This window comes from Sorex araneus, chromosome 1, assembly GCF_027595985.1.
Source record: "Sorex araneus isolate mSorAra2 chromosome 1, mSorAra2.pri, whole genome shotgun sequence".
Classification (NCBI taxonomy): domain Eukaryota; kingdom Metazoa; phylum Chordata; class Mammalia; order Eulipotyphla; family Soricidae; genus Sorex; species Sorex araneus.
This window is the reverse complement of record NC_073302.1, coordinates 6097961-6119397: the sequence shown is the minus strand read 5'-3', so window position 1 is coordinate 6119397 and position 21437 is coordinate 6097961. Positions and strand designations below refer to the sequence as shown.

The 21437-nt window shown below is 60.1% G+C and overlaps 1 protein-coding gene across 3 annotated transcripts in view; it reads left to right on the top strand.

Annotated features, from left to right (window-relative positions):
• MVB12B (multivesicular body subunit 12B) overlaps positions 1–21437 on the top strand; it is a 141413-nt gene that overhangs the window by 38346 nt on the left and 81630 nt on the right. For all 3 annotated transcript variants that reach the window (XM_055141546.1, XM_055141552.1, XM_055141560.1), the window contains 3 exons: positions 6722–6829; positions 12935–13031; positions 19711–19840. In XM_055141546.1, the coding sequence (XP_054997521.1) occupies positions 6722–6829; positions 12935–13031; positions 19711–19840 (335 nt within the window). The remainder of the gene's footprint in view (positions 1–6721; positions 6830–12934; positions 13032–19710; positions 19841–21437) is intronic.

Sequence of the window (21437 nt, the reverse complement as noted above, 5' to 3'; positions counted from 1 at the left end):
TCCCGGTCTCTGAGGCATCAGCCGGAAGAGCTGGTTTGCGTCCCTGCCCTCGGGGACGTGAGGAGAGGGAGTGGCGGCCAGCTTGGGCACAGGCACCGTCTCGTCCCTTTCTTGTGGAAAAAAAAAAAAAAGTGAGTCAAAGTTTCACTGGAGAGGTCGGAGCGATAGCACAGCGGGGAGGGCGTTTGCCTTGCATGTGGCCGACCTGGGTTTGATCCCCGGCATCCCATATGGTCCCCTGAGCACAGCCAGGAGTAATTCCTGAGTGCAAAGCCAGGAGTAACCCCTGAGCATCGCTGTGTGTGACCCAAAAAGCAAAAAAAAAAAAAAAAGTTTCACTGGAGCCTGGAGGCAGACTAGTGCTCTGTGTTCAGGACACGACAGAGGATGAGACGAGGCAGAAACCAGACAGACCCTCCAGGAGCCCCGGGTCTCCCGGGACACGTGCTGGCCCGCTCAGCCCTGGCACTGTGAAGACCTCTGAGCATCACAGGGTGCCCTCCCCCAGGAGAGACCCCCGCCTCCTCACTGCATTCCTCCAAAGGCCCTCTCGCTCTTGGTTTTTTGGGGGGTTGTTTGTTTTTTGTGCTTTTGGGGTCATACCCGACAATGCTTAGGGGTTACTCCTGGCTCTGTGGCTATACGGAATGCCAGGGATCGAACCCGGGTCGGCCATGTGCGAGGCAAGTGCCCTCCCCACTGTGCTCTCACTCCGGCCCCTCACTCTGGTTTTCAGAGAGGTTTAGGGCACCTCCTAGGGAGCCCGTGGCGTGCCTCAGTGGCCCAGGCTGTGCCCCACAGCTGCCAGGGGCCGAGTCACTGCTGTGCTGGCCGCTCGGTCCTGCCGGCCACCACCTGTGGACAGGCAGTGGGCTTCCTGGCCCCGGGACTGCTTTCTGCCCACCAGAGTCGCCCTTGGTAGTGTGTAACTGTGATGGGGTTGGGGTAGGGGCTCCCAAACCCCGAGGGGGCAGTGGCGGCGGGAGAAGCCATGGCCGCAGGGGGCGCTGGTCTGACTGTTGGCCTGCGTTCCACCTCCGTCTCCTCAGCAGCTCCCCCGGCCCTACCCCTGTTACTCGAGCCGTCCACCCTCGTGTTCGTAGCTGCTCTGTTCAGACTGCGGAGACACACAGCCCGGGTGGGGGACACGGTGCTGCCATTCCCAGCACAGGGAGGAGCTGCGGGGAACCGTGTGACCCGTCAGGTGGAAGGGAAACGGCAAACACGGAGCGATCCCCCCCAGGATGCAAGGCCAGTCTGTCACCTCAGGTCAGACAATGCAGTGGGCATCGATCATGGGATCTGTAACATCACATCCAACAGTGCGGTGGGCATCGACCGTAGGATCTGTAGCATCAGGTCAAACAGTGCAGTGGGCACTGATGATAGAACTAAGGCTGCCAAGGGGACGAGGTGGGACGCAGGAGCTGTGAAAACTTAAATCACTGTATCACTGTATCCCGTTGTTCGTCAATTTACTCGAGCGGGCACCAGTAACATCTCTATTACACTCAGCCCTGAGATTTTAGCAGCCTCTCCTTACTCGTCTTTCCCAATGATTGGAGGCTCCTTCAGGGTCAGGGGAATGAGACCTATCGTTACTGATTTTGGCATATCGAATACGCCACGGGGAGCTTGCCAGGCTCTACCGCGCGGGCGGGATACTCTCGGTAGCTTGCCGGGCTCTCCGAGAGGTATGTGTGTATATATACGTATATATATATATGTATATATATACATATATATGTATATATATACATATGTATAAATTTTTTAATTAAAAACAATTAAATGCTTTTTTGGTTTGATTTTGTTTGTGGGGGGTACACGTGACTGTATCCAGGGCTGATTTGGGACTTGAGGGGCCACGTGGGGTGCTCGGGATAGAACCGGGCCGGCCACGTGCGAGGCAAGCTCCCTGCTCGCTGTTCCGTCTCTCCAGCCCCTTAATGCTCTTTTTATTGATTATTTTTCCCCTCTCCGCCCACTGCCCTTTGTTATTTCCTCAGGGTTGTTGCAGGTGCTCCTGGCGGGCTTGAACAGGGAAGACTTTTTTAAAATTTTTTAAAGGAGGGAAGGGAGGGATCGGGAGCTAGGGAGTGAAATGTGGGGGAAAAACGAGGGGGGTGGGGGAGATTGTTCTTTAACTTGGGAAAATCCTGTGCTTGAATAAATACTATTCCTTAGTCTGGGTTTTTCAGACCATCTGCACATTAGTGTCTGGGCTGTGCAGAATGAGCGAGCGCTTCCCCTGTGCGCCCTGCACCGCAGCTGCCACCCTCTGACTCCTCAGAATTGACTGTTTCACCGTGCCTCGGTGTCAGAGGCTTGAAGGGGCTGCAGGGACACTACTAAAAAGATAAAACACCCCTTTGTTCGCTTGCAGGAGACACGAACTCCTCCGAGAAGGCCGCGCCTGGCTGTGGGGTCGGCTCCGGGCCCGCCGGCCTTCGGATTGCGTCTGGGCGGGGGTTCGGGGCCACAGCCTGCCTCGCTGTGGGCTCCTGGGGCCTCTGTCTCTCCCTGGGGCCCTGCCAGAGCGGAGGGCCTGTCCCCGCCCCCGTCCTTGTCCTCCTGTGCTCTCTGCCCTCTGCACACGGGGCCGAGGCCAGGGTCACAAACAGCAGTGTGCAGGATCTGCTCTGTCCCCCGCGCCCAGCCCCCGCAGGCTCCTCCGGGACGCTCGATCCTCGGTCTTCCCTGTCTGCGAGGCCGAGGAAGCCGCCACTGGTCATGTTTGTCATGGGGCCCTGGGAACCCGGAAGCAGGTCCTGGCCTGTGGACAGTCCCCAGTGAGGGGGCCATGGCGAGGGTCCCCCCTGGGGGCCCAAGTCTCTGCTGCATGGAGGGTGTATAGGGGTGAAGGCGGGGGAGGGGGAGGCCGCGTGTCCCTCCCTTGAGGTCCCAGGTGACCCCGGCAGCCCAGTGACCTTCCACACCACAGGGATGCATCTCTCTGGTGAGGGACGGGGCGTGGCCTAGGACAGACTTAAGCTCCACGGACTCGATCACTGGGGCCCACACGGGCCTCCAGAGCAGATTCCCCTGCTGGGACCCGCGCCCTGCTGGACCCTGGCCTCCCTCGGGCACTGCCTGGCTCTCAGACGCTGTCATTGGAGGGTGCTTTTTGCTGACCCGAGTGGCAGGTTGAAAAATAATCCAAGAGGAATGAAAGGCTTGTAAGGGAACGGGGCGACCGGCCCGCCCGCCTCCACCCAGACCCAACTTCCAACTCTGAGGTTTCTTTGCTTCCAGAACATTCGTCTCCATATTCCAAATACTTTGATCATGCTGCTTGTCTCCAGGTGCAGCTGTTCTGCCGCCCAATCCCCTCTCCCACTAGCCCAGTCCGCCCCGCCAGTAAGGCGACTGAGTCGCCTCCTCCTGATGTCTTGATGCAGTGCTTTAACTGTAGCTAATCTGCTTTTCCTTCAAGGCTCTGTTCATATGTCATCTCCTCAGGAAGGGCCTGTGTCCACGGACCATGCCACCTCAGGAGGAGGGGCCGTGTGTCCACAGACCATGTCACCTCAGGAGGAAGGGCCGTGTGTTCACAGACCATGTCACCTCAGAAGGAAGGGCCTGTGTCCACAGACTGTGTCACCTCAGGAGGAAGGGCCTGTGTCCACAGACCGTGTCACCTCAGGAGGAAGGGCCTGTGTCCACAGACCATGTCACCTCAGGAGGAGGGGCCGTGTGTCCACAGACCATGTCACCTCAGGAGGAAGGGCCGTGTGTTCACAGACCATATCACCTCAGAAGGAAGGGCCTGTGTCCACAGACCGTGTCACCTCAGGAGGAGGGGCCGTGTGTCCACAGACCATGTCACCTCAGGAGGAAGGGCCTGTGTCCACAGACCATGTCACCTCAGGAGGAAGGGCCGTGTGTCCACAGACCATGTCACCTCAGAAGGAAGGGCCTGTGTCCACAGACTGTGTCACCTCAGGAGGAAGGGCCTGTGTCCACAGACCATGTCACCTCAGAAGGAAGGGCCTGTGTCCACAGACTGTGTCACCTCAGGAGGAAGGGCCTGTGTCCACGGACCGTGTCACCTAGGAGGAAGGGCCTGTGTCCACAGACCATGTCACCTCAGGAGGAGGGGCCATGTGTCCACAGACCATGTCACCTCAGAAGGAAGGGCCGTGTGTTCACAGACCATGTCACCTCAGAAGGAAGGGCCTGTGTCCACAGACCGTGTCACCTAAGGAGGAAGGGCCTGTGTCCACAGACCATGTCACCTCAGGAGGAAGGGCCTGTGTCCACAGACCATGTCACCTCAGGAGGAAGGGCCGTGTGTTCACAGACCATGTCACCTCAGGAGGAAGGGCCGTGTGTTCACAGACCATGTCACCTCAGGAGGAAGGGCCTGTGTCCACAGACCATGTCACCTCAGGAGGAAGGGCCGTGTGTTCACAGACCATGTCACCTCAGAAGGAAGGGCCTGTGTCCACAGACCGTGTCACCTCAGGAGGAAGGGCCTGTGTCCACAGACCATGTCACCTCAGGAGGAAGGGCCTGTGTCCACAGACCATGCCACCTCAGGAGGAGGGGCCATGTGTCCACAGACCATGTCACCTCAGGAGGAAGGGCCTGTGTCCACAGACCGTGTCACCTCAGGAGGAGAGGCCTGTGTCCACAGATCATGCCACCTCAGGAGGAAGGGCCTGTGTCCATGGATCATGTCACCTTAGGAGGAGTGGCCTGTGTCCTTGGACTGTGTCACCTCCTCAGGAAGAGGGGCTGGCCCTGTGTCCACTGACCATGTCACCTCAGAAGGATGAGCTGTATGTCCACAGAACATGTCGCCTTCCCAGGAGGAGGGGCCCTGTGTCCACGAACCATGTCACCACAAGTGGAGACCCCTGTGTCCATGGATCATGTCACCTCAGAGAACAGGATGTACATCCACAGACCATGTCACCTCCTCAAGAGGAAGAACCTGTGTCCAGGGACCATGTCACCTCAGGAGGAGGCCCCTGTGTCCATGGCCATCACCTCAGGAGGAGGCCCCTGTGTCCATGGACGGGGAGCCGATGAGCTCAGGCCTCAGGTTCTCTCCTGTTCTTGACCTGCTGCCTGGCAGCCCCTGCCTGGGCATTTCCTCCCCCAGGCTGCCCTCCTGGCCTTCCTGTCTGAGGAGAAGAACTCAAGTCTGGGGGCTGCCGCTAGTTTGCAGGGTCGGAGGTCAAACGGTAGCACGGGCCGGGGTGCCTTGGGCAGCTGCTTACCGGCCTCACGCGGAGTCAGCCTCGTCTTCCCCGGGACCGAGGAATTGTGGCTCATCAGCACCTTTCACGGGGTTGGAAAGACACCCGAGGGTGCCGTCGCCTGCTGGGGGGGCGCCAGGCCCCGTTATCCCCGTGAGCCAGGCCCACCGCCCCAAAGTCGGATTTTCCAAGGAACTTCACGCAGGGCCATCCAGGGAGGGGGCCCAAGGCGGGGTGCCGGCAGCTGACCCCTTCACCCTGTGTGTCCCCGCAGGGCTGCAGGGCTCGGAGCAGCCCCCAGGGCATTGCTCCCCCGGATTGTGCGCCCCGCCTGGGCCCAGAACCTTCCACCGTGGTGTGAGGAGAAGCGCTTTTCTCTTCCCTCTTGCCTTTGGGCTTTTCTGAGCAGCCTGAGAGACTCTGACATGGGGGGGGGGCTCCTGGAAGTCCTGGTCTGCAGCCCCGTGGCTGAGTGCTGGGGGGCTGGGGGGGCTTGTACTGTGCAGAGAAGGACGCCCCTTATAGTGCCGAGTGGGGACGCTACAGCTTTTTTTTTTGGGGGGGTCACACCTGGCTCTGCACAGGGGTTACTCCTGGCTCTGCACTCAGGAATTACTCCTGGCGGTGCTCAGGGAACCATATGGGATGCTGGGAATCGAACCCGGGTCAGCCCACTGCAAGGCAAACGCCCTCCCGCTGTGCTATCGCTCCAGCCCCAGGACGCTACAGCTTTGTCAAGTGGATCCAACCCCCAGGGGCGGCACAGGAGACAGCGGGGGAGGGGCGGGGAGCTTGAACTGGGCATCAGTGCCCTGTCCCGAACAGCAGGGTGTCCACGCCCCCTCAAAGGGCGCACCTTTGGGTGCTGAGTGGGGGCGGCAGGAGGCCGGGACAGCGGGGAATGCAGCAGGGGACACGCCAGGGGACACGGTCGTGCCCAAGCCCCACACCGGACAAAGGCTTCTTCAGGCCCCCCCCCCTCCGCATACAGCCCCGAAGCCCCCTCCCAGTCTGCTCCTGACCTTGAACGCCGCTGCCTGGCCCTGGGGAGGGTTTCCCCTGCCCGCCCCCTCTCCCCCCCCCCCCGGGACCCCGGCCTGGGCGCCAGGAGAGCCCCAGGTGTGACATGCCCGGGGACCCCAGGTCAGGAGGCTGCGGCGCCTCCCGGCGGGCAGCGCCCCCCTCCGGTGGCATTTCACAGCCCGCTGGCCGCCGTCCCCCGAGTGAGCGGTAATGAGGCGGCGACGGGCGGGCGCCCGCTCCTTTCCTGCTCCATTAGGGCACGGTGGCGCCTTTCTCATTAGAGCCGCCTCTGTCGGGGCGTCTTTCATCAGCCTCCCCCGGGACGGGGCTTTCCGAGGCGGATTTTTCACACTCTCCCCGTTCTTCCCCCTTTTGGAAATTCTCCTCCCCGGTGCCCGCGAAGTGAACTAATGAGATGCCAGGAGGCCCGGCCGGTGTTAATTGGCGCGGCCGGCCCGCCCCACGCAGCCTCTCCCCTCTCCCCGGTGCAGGTGGCGCAGACGGCAGATGGCGTGGACGCCGACCTCTGGAAGGACGGCCTGTTCAAGTCCAAGGTCACCAGATACCTGTGTTTCACCAGATCCTTTTCGAAAGAGAATGTAAGTCCAGCGGCGGTTCCCCTCGGCGAGCCGGCGCCGTGCCCCCGCGCCTGTGCAGTGCCGGGCCGCGCTCATCCATCTGCGGCCTCGGCGACCTGAGCGCGAGGAGCTGCCCGGGCGGTGCTGGGCGTCATTTGTTAGCGGCGTCATTAAGCGGCGGCCCAGTGCACAGCCAGTCCGTTAAGGCGCCTTCTCCAGGGAACCAGCAGGTTTCTCTCGCAGCCTGCCTCCCTCCCTCCCTCCCTTTCTTCCTCCCTTCCTTCCTTTCTTCCTTCCTTCCTTCCTTCCTCCCTTCCTCCCTCCCTCCCTCCCTCCCTCCCTTCCTCCCTCCCTCCCTTTCTTCCTTCCTTCCTTCCTTCCTTCCTTCCTTCCTTCCTTCCTTCCTTCCTTCCTTCCTTCTTTCCTTCCTTCCTTCCTTCTTCCTGCCTTCCTGCCTTCCTCCCTCCCTCCCTACCTCTTCCCTCCCTCCCTCCCTTCCTTCCTTCCTTCCTTCCTTCCTTCCTTCCTTCCTTCCTTCCTTCCTTCCTCCTTCCCTCCCTTCCTTCCCCCCTTCTTTCCTTCCTTCCTTCCTTCCTTCCTTCCTTCCTTCCTCCCTCCCTCCCTTCCTTCCCCCCTTCCTTCCTTCCTTCCTTCCTTCCTTCCTTCCTTCCTTCCTTCCTTCCTTCCTTCCTCCCTTCCTTCCTCCCTCCCTCCCTCCCTCCCTCCCTTCCTTCCTTCTTTCCTTCCTCCCTCCCTCCCTCCCTCCCTCTCTCCCTCCCTCCTTCCTTCCTCCCTTCCTTCCTTCCTCCCTTCCTTCCTTCTTTCCTTCCTCCCTCCCTCCCTCCCTCTCTCCCTCCCTCCTTCCTTCCTCCCTTTCGTCCTTCCTTCCTCCCTCCCTCCCTCCCTCCATTCCTTCCTTCCTTCCTTCCTCCTTCCTTCCTCCCTCCCTTCCTTCCTTCTTTCCTTCCTCCCTCCCTCCCTCCTCCTTTCCTTCCTCCCTTTCTTCCTTCCTTCCTCCCTCCCTTCCTTCCTTCCTCCCTTCCTTCCTCCCTTCCTCCCTTCCTCGCTCCTATCATCCTATCCTCCCTCCCTCCCTTCTTCCTCCCTTCCTTCCTTCCTTCCTTCCTTCCTTCCTTCCTCCCTTTTTCCTTCCTTCCTCCCTCCCTCCTTCCTCCCTTCCTCCCTCCCTCCCCCTCTTTCTTTCTTTCTTTCTTTCTTTCTTTCTTTCTTTTCTTTCTTTCTTTTCTTTCTTTCTTTTTTTCTTTCTCTCTGCTCACCTTTCCTCCAAGTTACAAATCACAGAATGTGGGGACATGAGGCCCTTCATTCCAAGCTAGATTAAAGATGCTCCCTCCCCCCCACCACACACACACCTTCCCACAGAAGCAGGACGTGTGGGTGACAGAGGCCGGCTTCTGTAATACCTGGGCCCCTGGCACGTGTTAAAGATGTCTGCTGGGGCCAGAATGTTGAATTAGTGGATAGGGTGTCCATCTTACACACGGCTGACCCGGGTTTGATCCCTGGCATGGGCCCCTGAGCCCCGCCAGGAGTAATTCCTGAGTGCAGGGTCAGGAGTAACCCCTGAACACCACTGGATGTTGCCTAAAAAAATTGAAAAAAAAAAGGTTACTAAGACTTTTCCAGAAACTTCTTGAGGTGGCGGCCGCCATTCTCTAGAAGTCAGCGACAAGCTCCAGGTACGAGTGGCGGTGGTGGCAGACGCCAGGCCTCACGGGACAAGGGAGTAGGGGGCCCTTCTCCTTACCCCCTCCCCCACCCCAATGGGACTCTGAGATGACGCCACATCCGGCCGCCGTCTACTTAAGCTCCCACACGGTCGTGATCCAGAGACACACAAACAAACCTCAGACCCGGGCAGCTTGCTGCAGTGATCTCTTCACACCCTAATTATTAAAATTTTAGAATTCCTAGAGCTCGCGGCCGCTCTTGGGCAGTGCAAAATCATACTGTATCCCCAACAAGCGATGCAAAACACATTGTCTGTTGCCTTTTTGGCAGGTATGTATGGTGGTGGGACTGGGCTCAAAATATTGAAGGTAACTAAAGTAGAAAAAAAATTTGTTTTAATTAAAAAAAAAAGTATTTGAGGGGCTGAGGAGTACTGAAGAAAAGACACAGCCTCAGGCATGTCCACCCTGTGAGGGCCAACCCCGCACACTCCCCTGTCCCATGCAGCATGCTTGCACCCGCCCGAGGCCACCACCTGGCCTGGCCCCAGTTGGTCGCATCTTCACAGTGGACGTCAGGGCCACACCCCAGTCTGTTCAGGGGTCACTCTTGGGGTGTCTGGGGGGACCGTGTGGTGCAAGGGATCAAATTGGGGTGACATTTTATCTGTTGACCCAAGTGTTATTTTTAGGCTATTTTCTGATAGAAATACTTCTCTTCTGAAAGTAGAGATTTTTTTTCTTTTTATTTTTCTCTCTTGCCCATAAATTTCATTATGGGGGCTGGAGCGATAACACAGCGGGGAGAGTGTTTGCCTTGCACGTGGCCAACCCCGGTCCAATCCCCGGCATCCCATATGGTCGGTCCCCTGAGCACCACCAGGAGTAATTCCTGAGTGCAGAGCCAGGAGGAACCGCTGAGCATCGCCGGGTGTGACCCAAAAAGAAAAGAAAAGAAAAAAAAAAACACATTATGGCAGTAACATGTGTCCCGGACCTTAAAAGAAGAAAATAGTCACAGACGTCCTCCTCCGGATGTGTGGCGGGGACATGTCAGCCTCTCTCATAGTGTCCCTTTACCGCCTCCTCCCCACCCCCACCCACGCCGTGCTCCCCTGTCCACCCACTCCCTGGCTACGGCCCCTTGCACCATCCTCGCCTGGCCGAGCTGCGAGAGCGGCATGCCCCTCCCCCACCGCGGGGCCCACCCCCACGCCAGCGTCGCCAGGCCCCTACTGCCCGTGCCGCAAGGGGACCCTGGGCAGACGGGGTCCCTTCCGGGCCCTCGGCCCCCTGAAGCTGGGTTGGCCCCCACCGCCCCGCCCTGCCCTCCTGGGCCCACCCCCATGCAGGCGGCACTGTCCAGTCCCGCTGCCTCTGGGCTTCACCAGCCCTTTCAGGAAACAGTTTTCTTTGGCTTCTGCCTCTGGCCACCTCAGTCCCACCCCCGACTGCCGCTCGTAGCGGGAGGTCCACCGTGAGCGCAGACCCTGCCGCCCCCCACCCCCGTCATCAGGCTGCGTGCCCAGGACCAAAACTGACCCCTCGTGCCTGCATGTGTCCACTCCCATCACCGCCTCCCTCCGGCCAGGCCCCAGGTTCACGCTGCACCCCCCAACCCAGACCGTGAGGGTGCCTGTTTCTGTACCTCCACCCGCAAAGGTCTTGGCTTCGAGGGGACCGGTCAGGTCTGCCGGGGGCAGAGAAAGGCCACCAGGCGCGGCCACCGTACTCATCATTCAAGGCCCAACAGCTGGGCAGCTGCCCACCTGGCCTTCCTCCCGGGGGCTGGGCACAGCAGGCCGGGGGCAAGCAGGGACAGGAGCCAAGGACAGGGCCACAAGGAAAGTGCTGTGTCCCCCACCCCTACTCCACCCCCAGTTTAGACGGTAAAGGAAATGAGTGTGTTGTGTTTTCAGAAAAAGAAAAACGGGCCGTCCATTGTGGCGCTCAGAGATGAGCTGGCGAGGGCGGCCTTGCCCACCTCCCAGCCCCGAGAGCAGGCCCGCCCGTGCCGCCTGCCTGCCCCGCTGGCGGAGCCCAGACCGGGCGAAGCATCATTTTTCACAACTGTAACTAAAGGCGGGATGTGGGTTCCCAAGACCAAACAGATTCTTAATTAGGCGACCTGAGACTCCCGGCGTAGGAGCGTGGGAGTTCGGGGAGACGCCTCTGGAGCCGAAATTCCTTCTCCCCCCCCCCCCAACAATGCTGTTAATACAGAAACGCGGCTTCGGAGTGACACCGCTTCTCGGGGCGGCCCGAGATTAATCGCACTTCTCATGCCCTGCACTTTCTGCATTACCTGTAATAATCATGTACATAGATTAGGTAGGGAGGATATTAAACAGAAGGATTTATGAACATTTGAATATTAAGTTGGTTATCTGTGGCTACCTTAAATGCAAGGTTGTCAGAAATAATTACAGTATACTAGCAAATACCGGCTACCAGAGACAATATAAATGCCGCAAGTCGGTGCATTGTAGGCTCCTGGCATGAATCATTTGCTCAACAAGGATTGGGAATACGGTCTTCATATTTATGAGGAGGAAATGAAAGGGAGCCCGGGTGGGGGAGGGGAGAGGAGCAAGCAAAATTAATGGTGTCGCAGACCTCCCGTGCACGCCAGCCGGGGCCGGGAGCGCCGCCTGCCTGCGGGACCCCCCTCGGACCCCGGGGCGCCGAGGCACTGCCAGGCCCCCCGCTCTGTGTGCGGGTGAGGGGCGCTGCGATGCGTTTTTGTTTAATGGCCACACCGCCGATGTTCCGGTTTTATGACCAGGGACATTTGTAGAGTGTGGAGGGAGAGGCCGCTAAGTGGTTTGCAGTTGACTTCTGTGAAACCCAGCGTGTCAAGTGGGAGATGTCTGAGGAGGGGATTGATGGATGCCCGTCCGTCTCCGGGGCAGGCACACATACCCAGCTGCTAATTCCTCAATGCAGAGAGCAGCGATGACATGGAAAAGCAACTGCCATGAACAGGAGGGGAAAAAAAAAAAAACGGTGATAGATTAGATCAGGCGCTTCTGAAGCAGCTGATGTGTGCGAGCCTGGGGGACGGCTCGGACCCTCCCACACGGCTGGAGATTTATGCCCTGTCCACGCGGCTTCCGCTTCCCTCCTGGCCACTCCGGGTGGTACGTGTCTCCCTGAGAGCTGCTGCCCGGGGTGGGAGAACGTGGCATTGTTGGCGCTTCTCAGTCTTGACCACTGGGCGGTGACCACAGGGCCTTAACACCAACCTTGGTTTCCTTCCACTCAGCCCTTTGGCCTCCGGATTTGAAGAATTTATTGCAGTTGTGAGCCTTTAGTTTATAACACATTTGTGAAACAAGTGTGTGTGTGTGTGTGTGTGTGTGTGTGTGTGTGTGTGTGTGTGTCTGGGGCTCCAACCTAAGGCCAACCCATCTCTTCTAAGATGCACCCTTGGCTCCCATGAGATATATTTAAATATTTTTATTGACATAGTTTGGCTTTCTCAGCCACTCCAGTCTCCAGTTTGATTTCTGACTCTGAGTGCCTTCCCCTCCCATCACCTCCTCTCAAAAAAAAAAAAAAATATTCCATGAGACACGCATTCAGTGGAAATGATTGAGCACTTGCTCTGTGCCCAGAAATATGCCAAGTTTGGGTTTACAGTAATAGGATCATTTGGGTTCCCATGGTTCTGAGACTCTAAGACAGAGGTGGAAATTTCACATACACGCATGTACACGCATACATGCACGCACACACACGTGTGCACACATACACACACATCTCATAAGTATACTGTCAGCAGTTGACAGGAAGTTATGTGCCAGGGAGTGCCCGCCAGGCCCGTGGCATAGACTTTAGGTGGTAAGAACTGCCCCGTTGGTCAGAAGCGATGCCAAGTGACGCTTTCTCCAAGCAAGGTGGAAACAACAGAGGGTAGTGGGGGGTACTCGGGGCCCGGCCAGCTGGGGGCTGGCCCCAGGCATCCAGAACAAGGAAACGGAGCCCGGCCTCCAGTGGGGGCTTTGGGGGAAGAGAAGCTTCTGGAAAGATTGGGGGCCGGAAGCCGCGGTTCTTCCCCTCACTGAGCCTACCTAGAGAGTGGGTTCAGGGGGTGGGGGATGGACAGTGGGTGTCGGGGGTGGGGGTCCTGCAGCTTCACCTTTCTGAAACCCACTGCCCGCTGCTGGGCGTCCCCCCTGGCAACCCCCCTGAGCAGTTTGGAGGTTCCACAGACGAAACTCCCCCACTCCCCGGGGTGGGGAGGTGCCCCCTGCAAGCCTGGGAAAGGCAAGGGGGCGGGGGAATACCAGGTGCCCGCTAATGAGCCCACAGGCTGCTGAGGGCCGCCCCCGTCGCAGTGTCCACTGTGCGTCTCGGAGCCAGATTGGCAGAGCCCCTGTGGACGGCTTCAGATTAATGGTGCGTGTCTCCCTTCTCTCTTCCTCCCTCCAAGAGTCATTTAGGGAACGTGCTAGTGGACATGAAGCTCATCGACATCAAGGACACGCTGCCCGTGGGCTTCATCCCCATTCAGGAGACCGTGGACACACGTGAGTCTCCCCACCCCGCGCCGCGGCCGCGGCCAGGCCTCTCGGCGGCCGTTGGTGGGTTTCCGCAGGAACTTTCCAGAAGGCCCCGGAAATCAAGCAGCTGCTGGCCTGCGCCCCGCCCGCTCCCCATCTCTCTGTGCCGTGTCATTCCAGCACTCCCAGAGGAAACACCTCGTCGTGCCCCCTTCCGCGGTTCCTTTCTCCAGCAGTCGCCCCCTGCCCGCCGCAGGCCGCGCGGGCTGGCTTCCTGCACAGGTCTGCCGGTCCCGCGTGTCCTGCCGGTCCCTTCAGACGGCGCGTGGCCTCCATGGCTGGCTTCCTCCTTGCGTGGCCGGGCCCTGTGGTGCCCACGCCCGTGTTTCCTTCCTGCCTGCTGCCAGCTGACCCTGTGCTCCCTTAGTTGGGGGTCTCTCCCCGGGTCACTGGGTGTCCCCACATCGAGCCGCTGGGGTGACGTCACTACGGACATTCGCGTGTCTGTGTTTCCATTGCTCTTGGGGACTCATGGAACCGTTAGGCCCTGCAGTACTTCTGTGTGTAACTTTGAGAAACTGTGGGGCTCCCTTTATGGGGCCACATCACTCCTCCTCCCCCCGGCCCCCCCATCCCGGCAGCACGTCCTGTGGGTCCACGTTCTCCACATCTCGGCCGGCCTCTGCTAGCCACGAGGGGTGAGAACTAGCACCTTGGCGCCGGGCGGATTTGCAGTGGCCTCACGGCGCACACGGGAACATCTCTCCCGTGTCTCTCCAGACCCTGCTGCAAGCCTGGTCCCGGGATGATTTTGCTACTAAGTAGCAAGAAAGTGTGCGAGCACTTCCGGGCATCAGCCCTCCGCCCCGAGCAGCTCTGCCAGACTTCGTCCCACTCCCTGTATTTTTTCTCTCTTTTCTGCCCTCTGCCACTCGCACCCCTGCTCCCCGGCCGCCGCCCGACCCCAGGGCTTCGAGGCTGGGCCCGCGCTTCCTCCCGAGGGTTTGGCAGTTCTGCCCGCCTCACACTTATGTCTTCCATCTGGTGTGCGCGCGTGTGGCGTGAGAGAAGGGCCAGGCCTCTCCCGTCCTCACGTGCACCCCCGTCCCAGCGCTGCGTGCTGCGCTCACGGTTCCCTCTGGGCGCCGCGCGGCACTGTGTCCCGGGAGAGGCTGGCAGGCCGGCGCTCCCGATGCAGTTCCCTCCCTCAGCCCGTCGTGAGCGTCCGCGCTCGGTAGCGGGTTTTGTTTGGGTCTGGGCCGTCCGATGCTCCCCGCTCTGCTCCTCCTTCCCAAGGTTGTCTCTGCTCTGGGCCCTTGGGTGTCCAGCGGAGCTTCGGGCTGAGCCCGTGTCCTCAGGGAAGCCAGCCGGGGGTTTGCAAGGCAGCAGCCGCACCGAGTCTGTAGGTCACGTCAGGGAGCAGGCGGGCTCCAGGCCCTTCCTGGCGTGAAAGCACCCAGCAGGGCTGGGTCAGAGGCCCTCCCTGACCTGCACTGCCCTCCCTGACCTCACCCGCCCCTCCCTGACCTCACCCGCCCCTTCTTGACCTCACCCACCCTTCCCTGACCTCACCTGCCCCTTCTTGACCTCACCCACCCCTCCCTGACCTCACCTGCCCCTTCTTGACCTCACCCGCCCCTCCTTGACCTCACCCGCCCCTCCCTGACCTCACTTGCCCCTCTGCGACCTCACCCACCCCTCCCTGACCTCACCCACCCCTCCCTGACCTCACCCACCCCTCCCTGACCTCACTTGCCCCTCTGCAACCTCACCCACCCCTCCCTGCCCTCACTTGTCCCTCCCTGACCTGCACCCACCTCTCCCTGACCTAACCTGCGCCTCCCTGACATCACCTGCCCCTCCCTGACCTAACCTGCCCCTCCCTGACCTCACCCACCCCTTCCTGACCTGCACCACCCCTCCCCGACCTTACCCACCCCTCCCTGAGCTCACCACCCCTCTTTGACCTCACCCACCCCTCCCTAACCTACACGACCCCTCCTTGACCTCACCTGCCCCACCCTCACCTCACCTGCCCCCTCCCTGGCCTCACCCACCCCTTCCTGACCTGCACCCACCCCTCTCTGACCTGTACTGCCCTCCCTGACCTCCCCTCCCCCCTGCCCTCCCCTCCCCTCCCTGACTACCCCATTTGCCCTCCGCCCTCCTCTCCGAGCGCCCTTCCTCGGCCCAGGCTGAACCGTCATCACTGGCCTCTTCACACCGCTCTCCCTCACCTGTTCTTCTCCCCTGAATACTCCGTCCCTTGGCTCCGAAGGTCCATGTCCTCGAGCAGAAAGGTCCCCGAACTGTCTGGGCTTTCCCTGCCCCCTCTATAGGGGGGGGAAAAATCACTCAGCACAGCCCCGTCCCACCCGGAAATCTACCTCTTTGCTTTGTTTTATTTTCTTTGGTGCCCCACTAGCAGTGCTCCTGGCGCTGCGCTTGTGTGTCTAGAACTCCCGGCAGGCACGTGCTGTGCCGCCTCTCAGGCCCCCAGCCCACCTTTTGCCAACGAAGTCCCTCCCAACCTGAGGCTTCTGCCTCGTCCCCACCACTCGAGTGCCTCTGTCCCCGGAAACACTGCCCAGATGCCTCAAGGTTGAACCGAGGCACCCTGTGTGCTGGAAACGGTCCTGAGGACCGTCTTGAGTCCAGACGGTCTCCGCCCACTCTCACCTAAGACCCCGCAGGCCCTGGATGGGGAGAGGAGAGAGGGCCAGAGCATCGGCACAGCGGGGATTAAACATGCTGGCGTGCACTCGGCTGATCCGGGTTCGATCCCTGCTCCCAAACCGTCTCCATCTCACCAAGGGCGGGTCCTGAACGCAGAGCCGGGAGTGAGTCCTAAGCACAGCGTGTGTGGCCAGGAAAGGGGAGGGGAGGAAGGAGGAGGAGGAAGGAAGGGGAAAAGCCAGTTACTGGCTCCCCTCAGGCCTGAAGGGGTGGGGGGGGGAGTGTTCTAATGCTTCTGCCCCACCCAGCCCTGCTCCGATGTACTGAGAACGGGAGGGGAGCGGGCGCAGGGAGGAAGCCAGGGCGCCCGATGGATTCTGCACTTGAGCTCGCACCCCGAGTTCGGTCAGGCCACCCCCCCCTGCGGGCCACCCCGAGTCAGGCGGCCCAATACTTGAGATTCCTCACCTGGAATGTGGGGGGAGGGAACGTTCCCTCGTGGGCTGAGCTTAACTTTGAGCTTGCACGAGAGTCGTTGCTACGTGGGATTTCTTTTTATTTCGTTCTCGTGTCTTTGCGGTTCAGCCCTTTCCTTGAAGGCAGGGTCCATGTTTAATTCATCTGTGGATCACCCAAGGGTCCCCGCCACACACACAGGGCCATGCTCAGAGAATGGGCTCGATAAAAATAAGCTTTATTACTCTCCGTTGCCAAATTAACTCCCAAGAATACCGGTTCTCGGTGCCACTAATGGCGCAGGCCGGTACCCGTTTTCCGAAGGCCTGCCAGCACGGGTTTTGAATTTTTTATTTACTTTTACTATTCTAATTTTATTGAGTTCTCCCTTCATTTTTCTTATTATTATTATTATTAGCAAGACCAAGTATGTTCATAAGGGTTTGCTGGCTGCTTCCGCTTATCCTGCCTGCCTGCTCACCACGAACTAAAACTGCCTCGTCGTTCCGTCCCACCTTCTCATTTTCCCTCCTGTCTTTCTCATCTTTCGCTTGGCCTTGGCATTCAGCTTGGCGTTGCTGCTCTCTGGAGGCACGCGGGGTTTTCCAGCTCTCTAGTGGGTGGAACTGGTTGAGGAAGAGGCAGTGGGCCCTCCCCGCTGTCGCTGGGGGATCTTAGCTCGCCGACCCAGGAGCCCTCGCAGGCTGTGTCCTGGCGTCTCCGGGAGCTTCGTCTCACTCGGGCGGCTGCCTGTGGGTTAGCCTCTGCGTGTTGGGTCGTTCAGTCGTACCCGGGACCGGGTGCACTCAAGGCCCCGAGTTTGTAAAGTGAGCCCAAAGACTCGAGATTCCTGTAATTAACTTAAAATACAGTTTGCTGCCATCCATAAAGCACCGAGAACCTGGAAGACCGTCTTTAGCAAAGTGCTGTGTCCTCGTTCTGTGTTCATCAGCATGACTGAACACATCTCTGTCGGCTCTGTGTAATATGTGTACTTAAAATTAGGTCCGTATAAGCATGTGCAATGAGCAGCTCCATCTTTTCCCCCGGGTTTGCTGTGGATGGAGGGTTGGAGCAAGGAGCAGCAGGGCCGAGGGTACCTGCCGTGCCCCTGCTGAGGAGAGGCCTCCTCTTCTTCACCGACTTCCTCCCCTCTGAGAAGAGGCCACTCCTTCGCTCACGTCCTCTTCTCTGAGGAGAGGCCTCACTCCTTCACACGCATTTTTCTGCCTTGAGTAGAAGCTTCACACCCCACACCCTTCTTCCCCCCTCAGAGATCTCTCCTTCACACTCACTTTGCCCCTCTCTGAGGAGAGCCTTCTCTCACTTCCTTCACTCTGAGGAGAGGCCTCACTCCTTCAGACTTCCTTCCTCCTCTCTGAGGAGAGGCCTCTTCCATACTTTCAAAGGCCTGATCTGGTCAGTCTGGCAGTTCTGAAGGAAGAGGGTTACCCCTTGATGGTCTTTCATGCTCCTTCCCCCCACCGTCCTTTGGGGTCTGGATTTAGGAAACTGTTGCTCCTCCGCCCCGCTCAGAGAGGCCGGCAAGCTACCAAGAGTATCCCGCCCGCACGGCAGAGCCTGGCAAGCTTCCTGTAGCATATTCGATATGCCAACAACAGTAACAAGTCTCTCAGTGGAGACGTTACTGGTGCCCACTCGAGCAAATCGATGAGCAACGAGACGACAGTGAGACAGTGATTGCTCCCTGCTTACAGATGGGGAAAATTGCCCACAGAATTCCTGAGTTTCTCCCTGGATCTTTGCAAGACAACACAGCAACAAAGCAACACCCCCTGGCTCGGGCTCCCCCTTGGTCAGGTCCAGGCCAGCCCGAGTGGCCCTTTTCTCCCTTTGCACTCGGCTTTTGGTTTGAAGGTCCCAGTTTCCTGGCGCTGACCTGACCTGAAGGCCGTGACAGTCGGACCCCGGGGCCAGCCAAGTGTTCCCACCGCGTTTCGGCCCCCGACCTCCCTCTGCCGTGTGCCCCCTCGAACTCCCTTTGGCTGACCGTGGAACCAGGGCTCAGAGGAATTGTCACTGGCCCAAGGTCGTCAGGGCAGGGAACTGGGGCCGAGGTTCCGCCCCACGTCTGTCAGCGGCGTGATGGATGGAAGCTGGTTTACGTGTCACAAATAAGCAGACAAGTGACACCTGCCTGGTCACCACTTGGCCCCGAGTCATTTTTCTCAGATTTGAGCAGGAGGGGAAAGAAACACACACTTCCCGTCCGTGCCCCGTCCAGAGCGTTCCTCAGGGAGACCCAAACGTGGAGGAAATTCCTCTCTGTGAGAAGTTCGGCAGACGAGTAGGCAAAAGGGATCTGCGAGACAGCTTCTCAGCCCCTCTGCTGCAAACCAGGACGCCAGAAGGAGAGAGGGAGAGGGAGAGCGAGAGAAAGAAGCAAAGTGCGTGCCCGCCCCAGAGGCAGGCGGGGGTAGCGCCGATAGGGAGGGAAACTGAGGACATAGGTGGCGGAGATGTGCACTAGTGCAGGTTTGAGAGCGTTGTGTGACTGAAACCCCGTCACGAACAACCTGTGATTGTGTATCTCACGGTGATCCCATTTAATGTTTTTTTTTTCTTTTTGGATCACACCCAGTGATGCACAGGGGTTACTCCTGGCTCTGCACTCAGGAATCACCCCTGGCGGTGCTCAGGGGACCATATGGGATGCTGGGAATCGAACCCGGGTCGGCCACGTGCAAGGCAAACGCCCTACCTGCTGTGCTATTGCTCCAGCCCCACGGTGATCCCATTTAAAGAAAAAAAAAAAAAAGAATTTCAGAAGCTGGGGGCAGTGGGAGGGGCAGGGTCCGACACCCGCCCCTCTGACACAGACCCAGGGCTCTAGGGCGCAGGCCTGGGCGTGCAGGAGGCGCCGAGGCTGCCACAGAAAAAAGCCTCATCCCATGGGTCCCCACTGACCCCCAGCTGGGGCCCAGACTGGACATCGAAGGACACACCAGCCCCCCGGAAGCACCCGGGCTGGCCAAGTCCACCCGGAGCCAAATCCGAGCCCCAGCTCCAATTGCCACTGTACAGGGGAATGACCCGATTTCTGGGGGCTTCTAGAAACTTCTCCAGCAGAACCCGCGGGTGGGTGGTGGGGCAGGAGACAGAGAGACAAAGGCAAGCGACTTGTGCAAGGTGACAGTGTGGAAAGTGGGTGAGGGCAGGACCCCATGGCGTCCTCCTGTGCCCTGGCCCGGACACTCTAGCCAGGACAGGGAGAAGGGGACCCGTGTCCAGTGCTCAGGCATCCAGGGCATCGGCCGGTGACCCGGAGCCGCCGGGACTCGGGGCTCCTCAGAAGCCGGTCCCCAGGGTTTACTCCGGGCCGCCTCTCCCCACTGAGGCCTGTGTCCCCGGGGGCTGTCCAGCGCAGAGAGCGGGTGACCAGGGACCCCCTCCCAGTCGCGGCCTGTCCTCTGTGGCTCCGGGTGGGGCAGTGGGAGGGGGCGTGCCCGGTTGCTTCCTGCTCCGGCCGGGGGCGTGGAGGTGACGGTGACTGATCCGGGCGCTGTGGGTGCGTCTGGGCCACCCTGACCCTCCCTCCCCGTCGTCCCCTCAGAGGAAGTGGCTTTCCGGAAGAAGAGGCTGTGCATCAAGTTCATCCCGCGGGACTCAACGGAGGCTGCCATCTGTGACATTCGGATCATGGGCCGGACCAAGCAGGCGCCGCCGCAGTACACCTTCATCGGGTGAGTCCTCGCGCCCGCACCGCAGGGCTCCTGCCCTCTGCGCCCGGGGCCACCCCCCACCCCGCGCCACTCCCTGTGTTCCTCCTCTCCGCGGGCACCAGAACCCTGCACTCACCCGCTAAGCCCTGCGGGTGCCCCCTGGCCATCGCCCCGGGCAGAGGGTGGACAGGGCCCACGGGGCAGCGTCACTCACGGCGCTGGCATCCCGGGGGGCAGGGCCGCAGGCCACGGGAGCCCAGGACAGCCTGCAGAGACCAGCCCCCCCGCCCCGCACCACCGCCCAGCTAGCGGTGGCCGATTTTCCCAGGGGGACCCCATTCTTGCACGTGTCCCCCACCCGGTTTCGCCCATCTTCCCACTCAGACCCAGAGGCAAAGGCGCCACCCGTCCGTCTGTGGCGCCCGCATCCAGGCCCACCATGCTCTGATCCAGCTCCGCCCCTCTGGCCGGGACCCACCTGGCAAACGTCCCCCTCCACTCCCTGGGGACTAGGGGCCTCGGGGTGGCTGTCCCCCACAGACAGAAAGGCCAGAAGGGCTGGGGCAGGGGCTGGAGAGTGGACACCGGCTGTTAGGACAGGAGGCCGTTCTGGCCCTCCGCCCACCTGCTGCCTCCCTGGCCCCTGGCATCCCCGCAGGGCCCCACGGGCCGGGCCCTGTGTTCCTTCTCGCCGCTCACCCTGAGCTAGGCCCCCCCAGAGGCCCTGGGGATGGTGCGGGGTGGGGTCTCGAGGTCTGCTCCCAGCCTGTGGGGGCAGCTGTCCGCATGGGGATGATTTTCAACCTGACGCACAAGAATTCGTCTGGCTTCTTCAGCCCTGGACCCCCGCATGCGGGTCTGGGTTCTGTGGCCCTCGGGAAGCTCCTCGGTCCTCCCGGGCTGCCGCTCCTGTGCCTTCTCGGCCCCGCGCCCAGCGCAGTCAGGCTGGCAGCTCTCCATGGGAGACGCTTGGGGGACACTCGGGAAGGCAGGCTGGGGGGGCTGGGGGACACTCAAGAAGGCAGGCTGGGGGGCTGGGGGACACTCGGGAAGGCAGGCTGGGGGGGCTGGGGGACACTCAAGAAGGCAGGCTGGGGGGCTGGGGGACACTCGGGAAGGCAGGCTGGGGGGGCTGGGGGACACTCGGGAAGGCAGGCTGGGGGGGCTGGGGGACACTCGGGAAGGCAGGCTGGGGGGGCGCGGCACTGGGAACCAAGCCCCTGGCTGTGCGCTGTCTAACGGGACATGGCTCTGCTTTAGAAAAGCCATGCTCAGAAGCTGCTGTACCGAGAAGCTTCTGGAAGTATCCACCTCGGAATCTTCATCTCTTTGTTGGAAAGGGTAGTTCTCTGCACCCCAGGATGCAGTGGGGGGGCAGCAGGAAAGGTGTAAGATAGATGTTAGAATGATTCCTCACAGTGGCTCAGACACGCTTAAGTGGTGTGTGGGGAGGTGGGTGTGTGCATATGTGTGAGGAGGCAGGGGTATGTGCGTGTGTGGATGTGTGTTGTGTTTGAGTGAGGCGGGTATGTTCATGACTTGTGTGTGTGTGAGTGTATAGAGGCAGGTGTGTGTGATGGGGGGAGGCAAGTGTGTGTGACTGGTGTGTGTGAGTGTG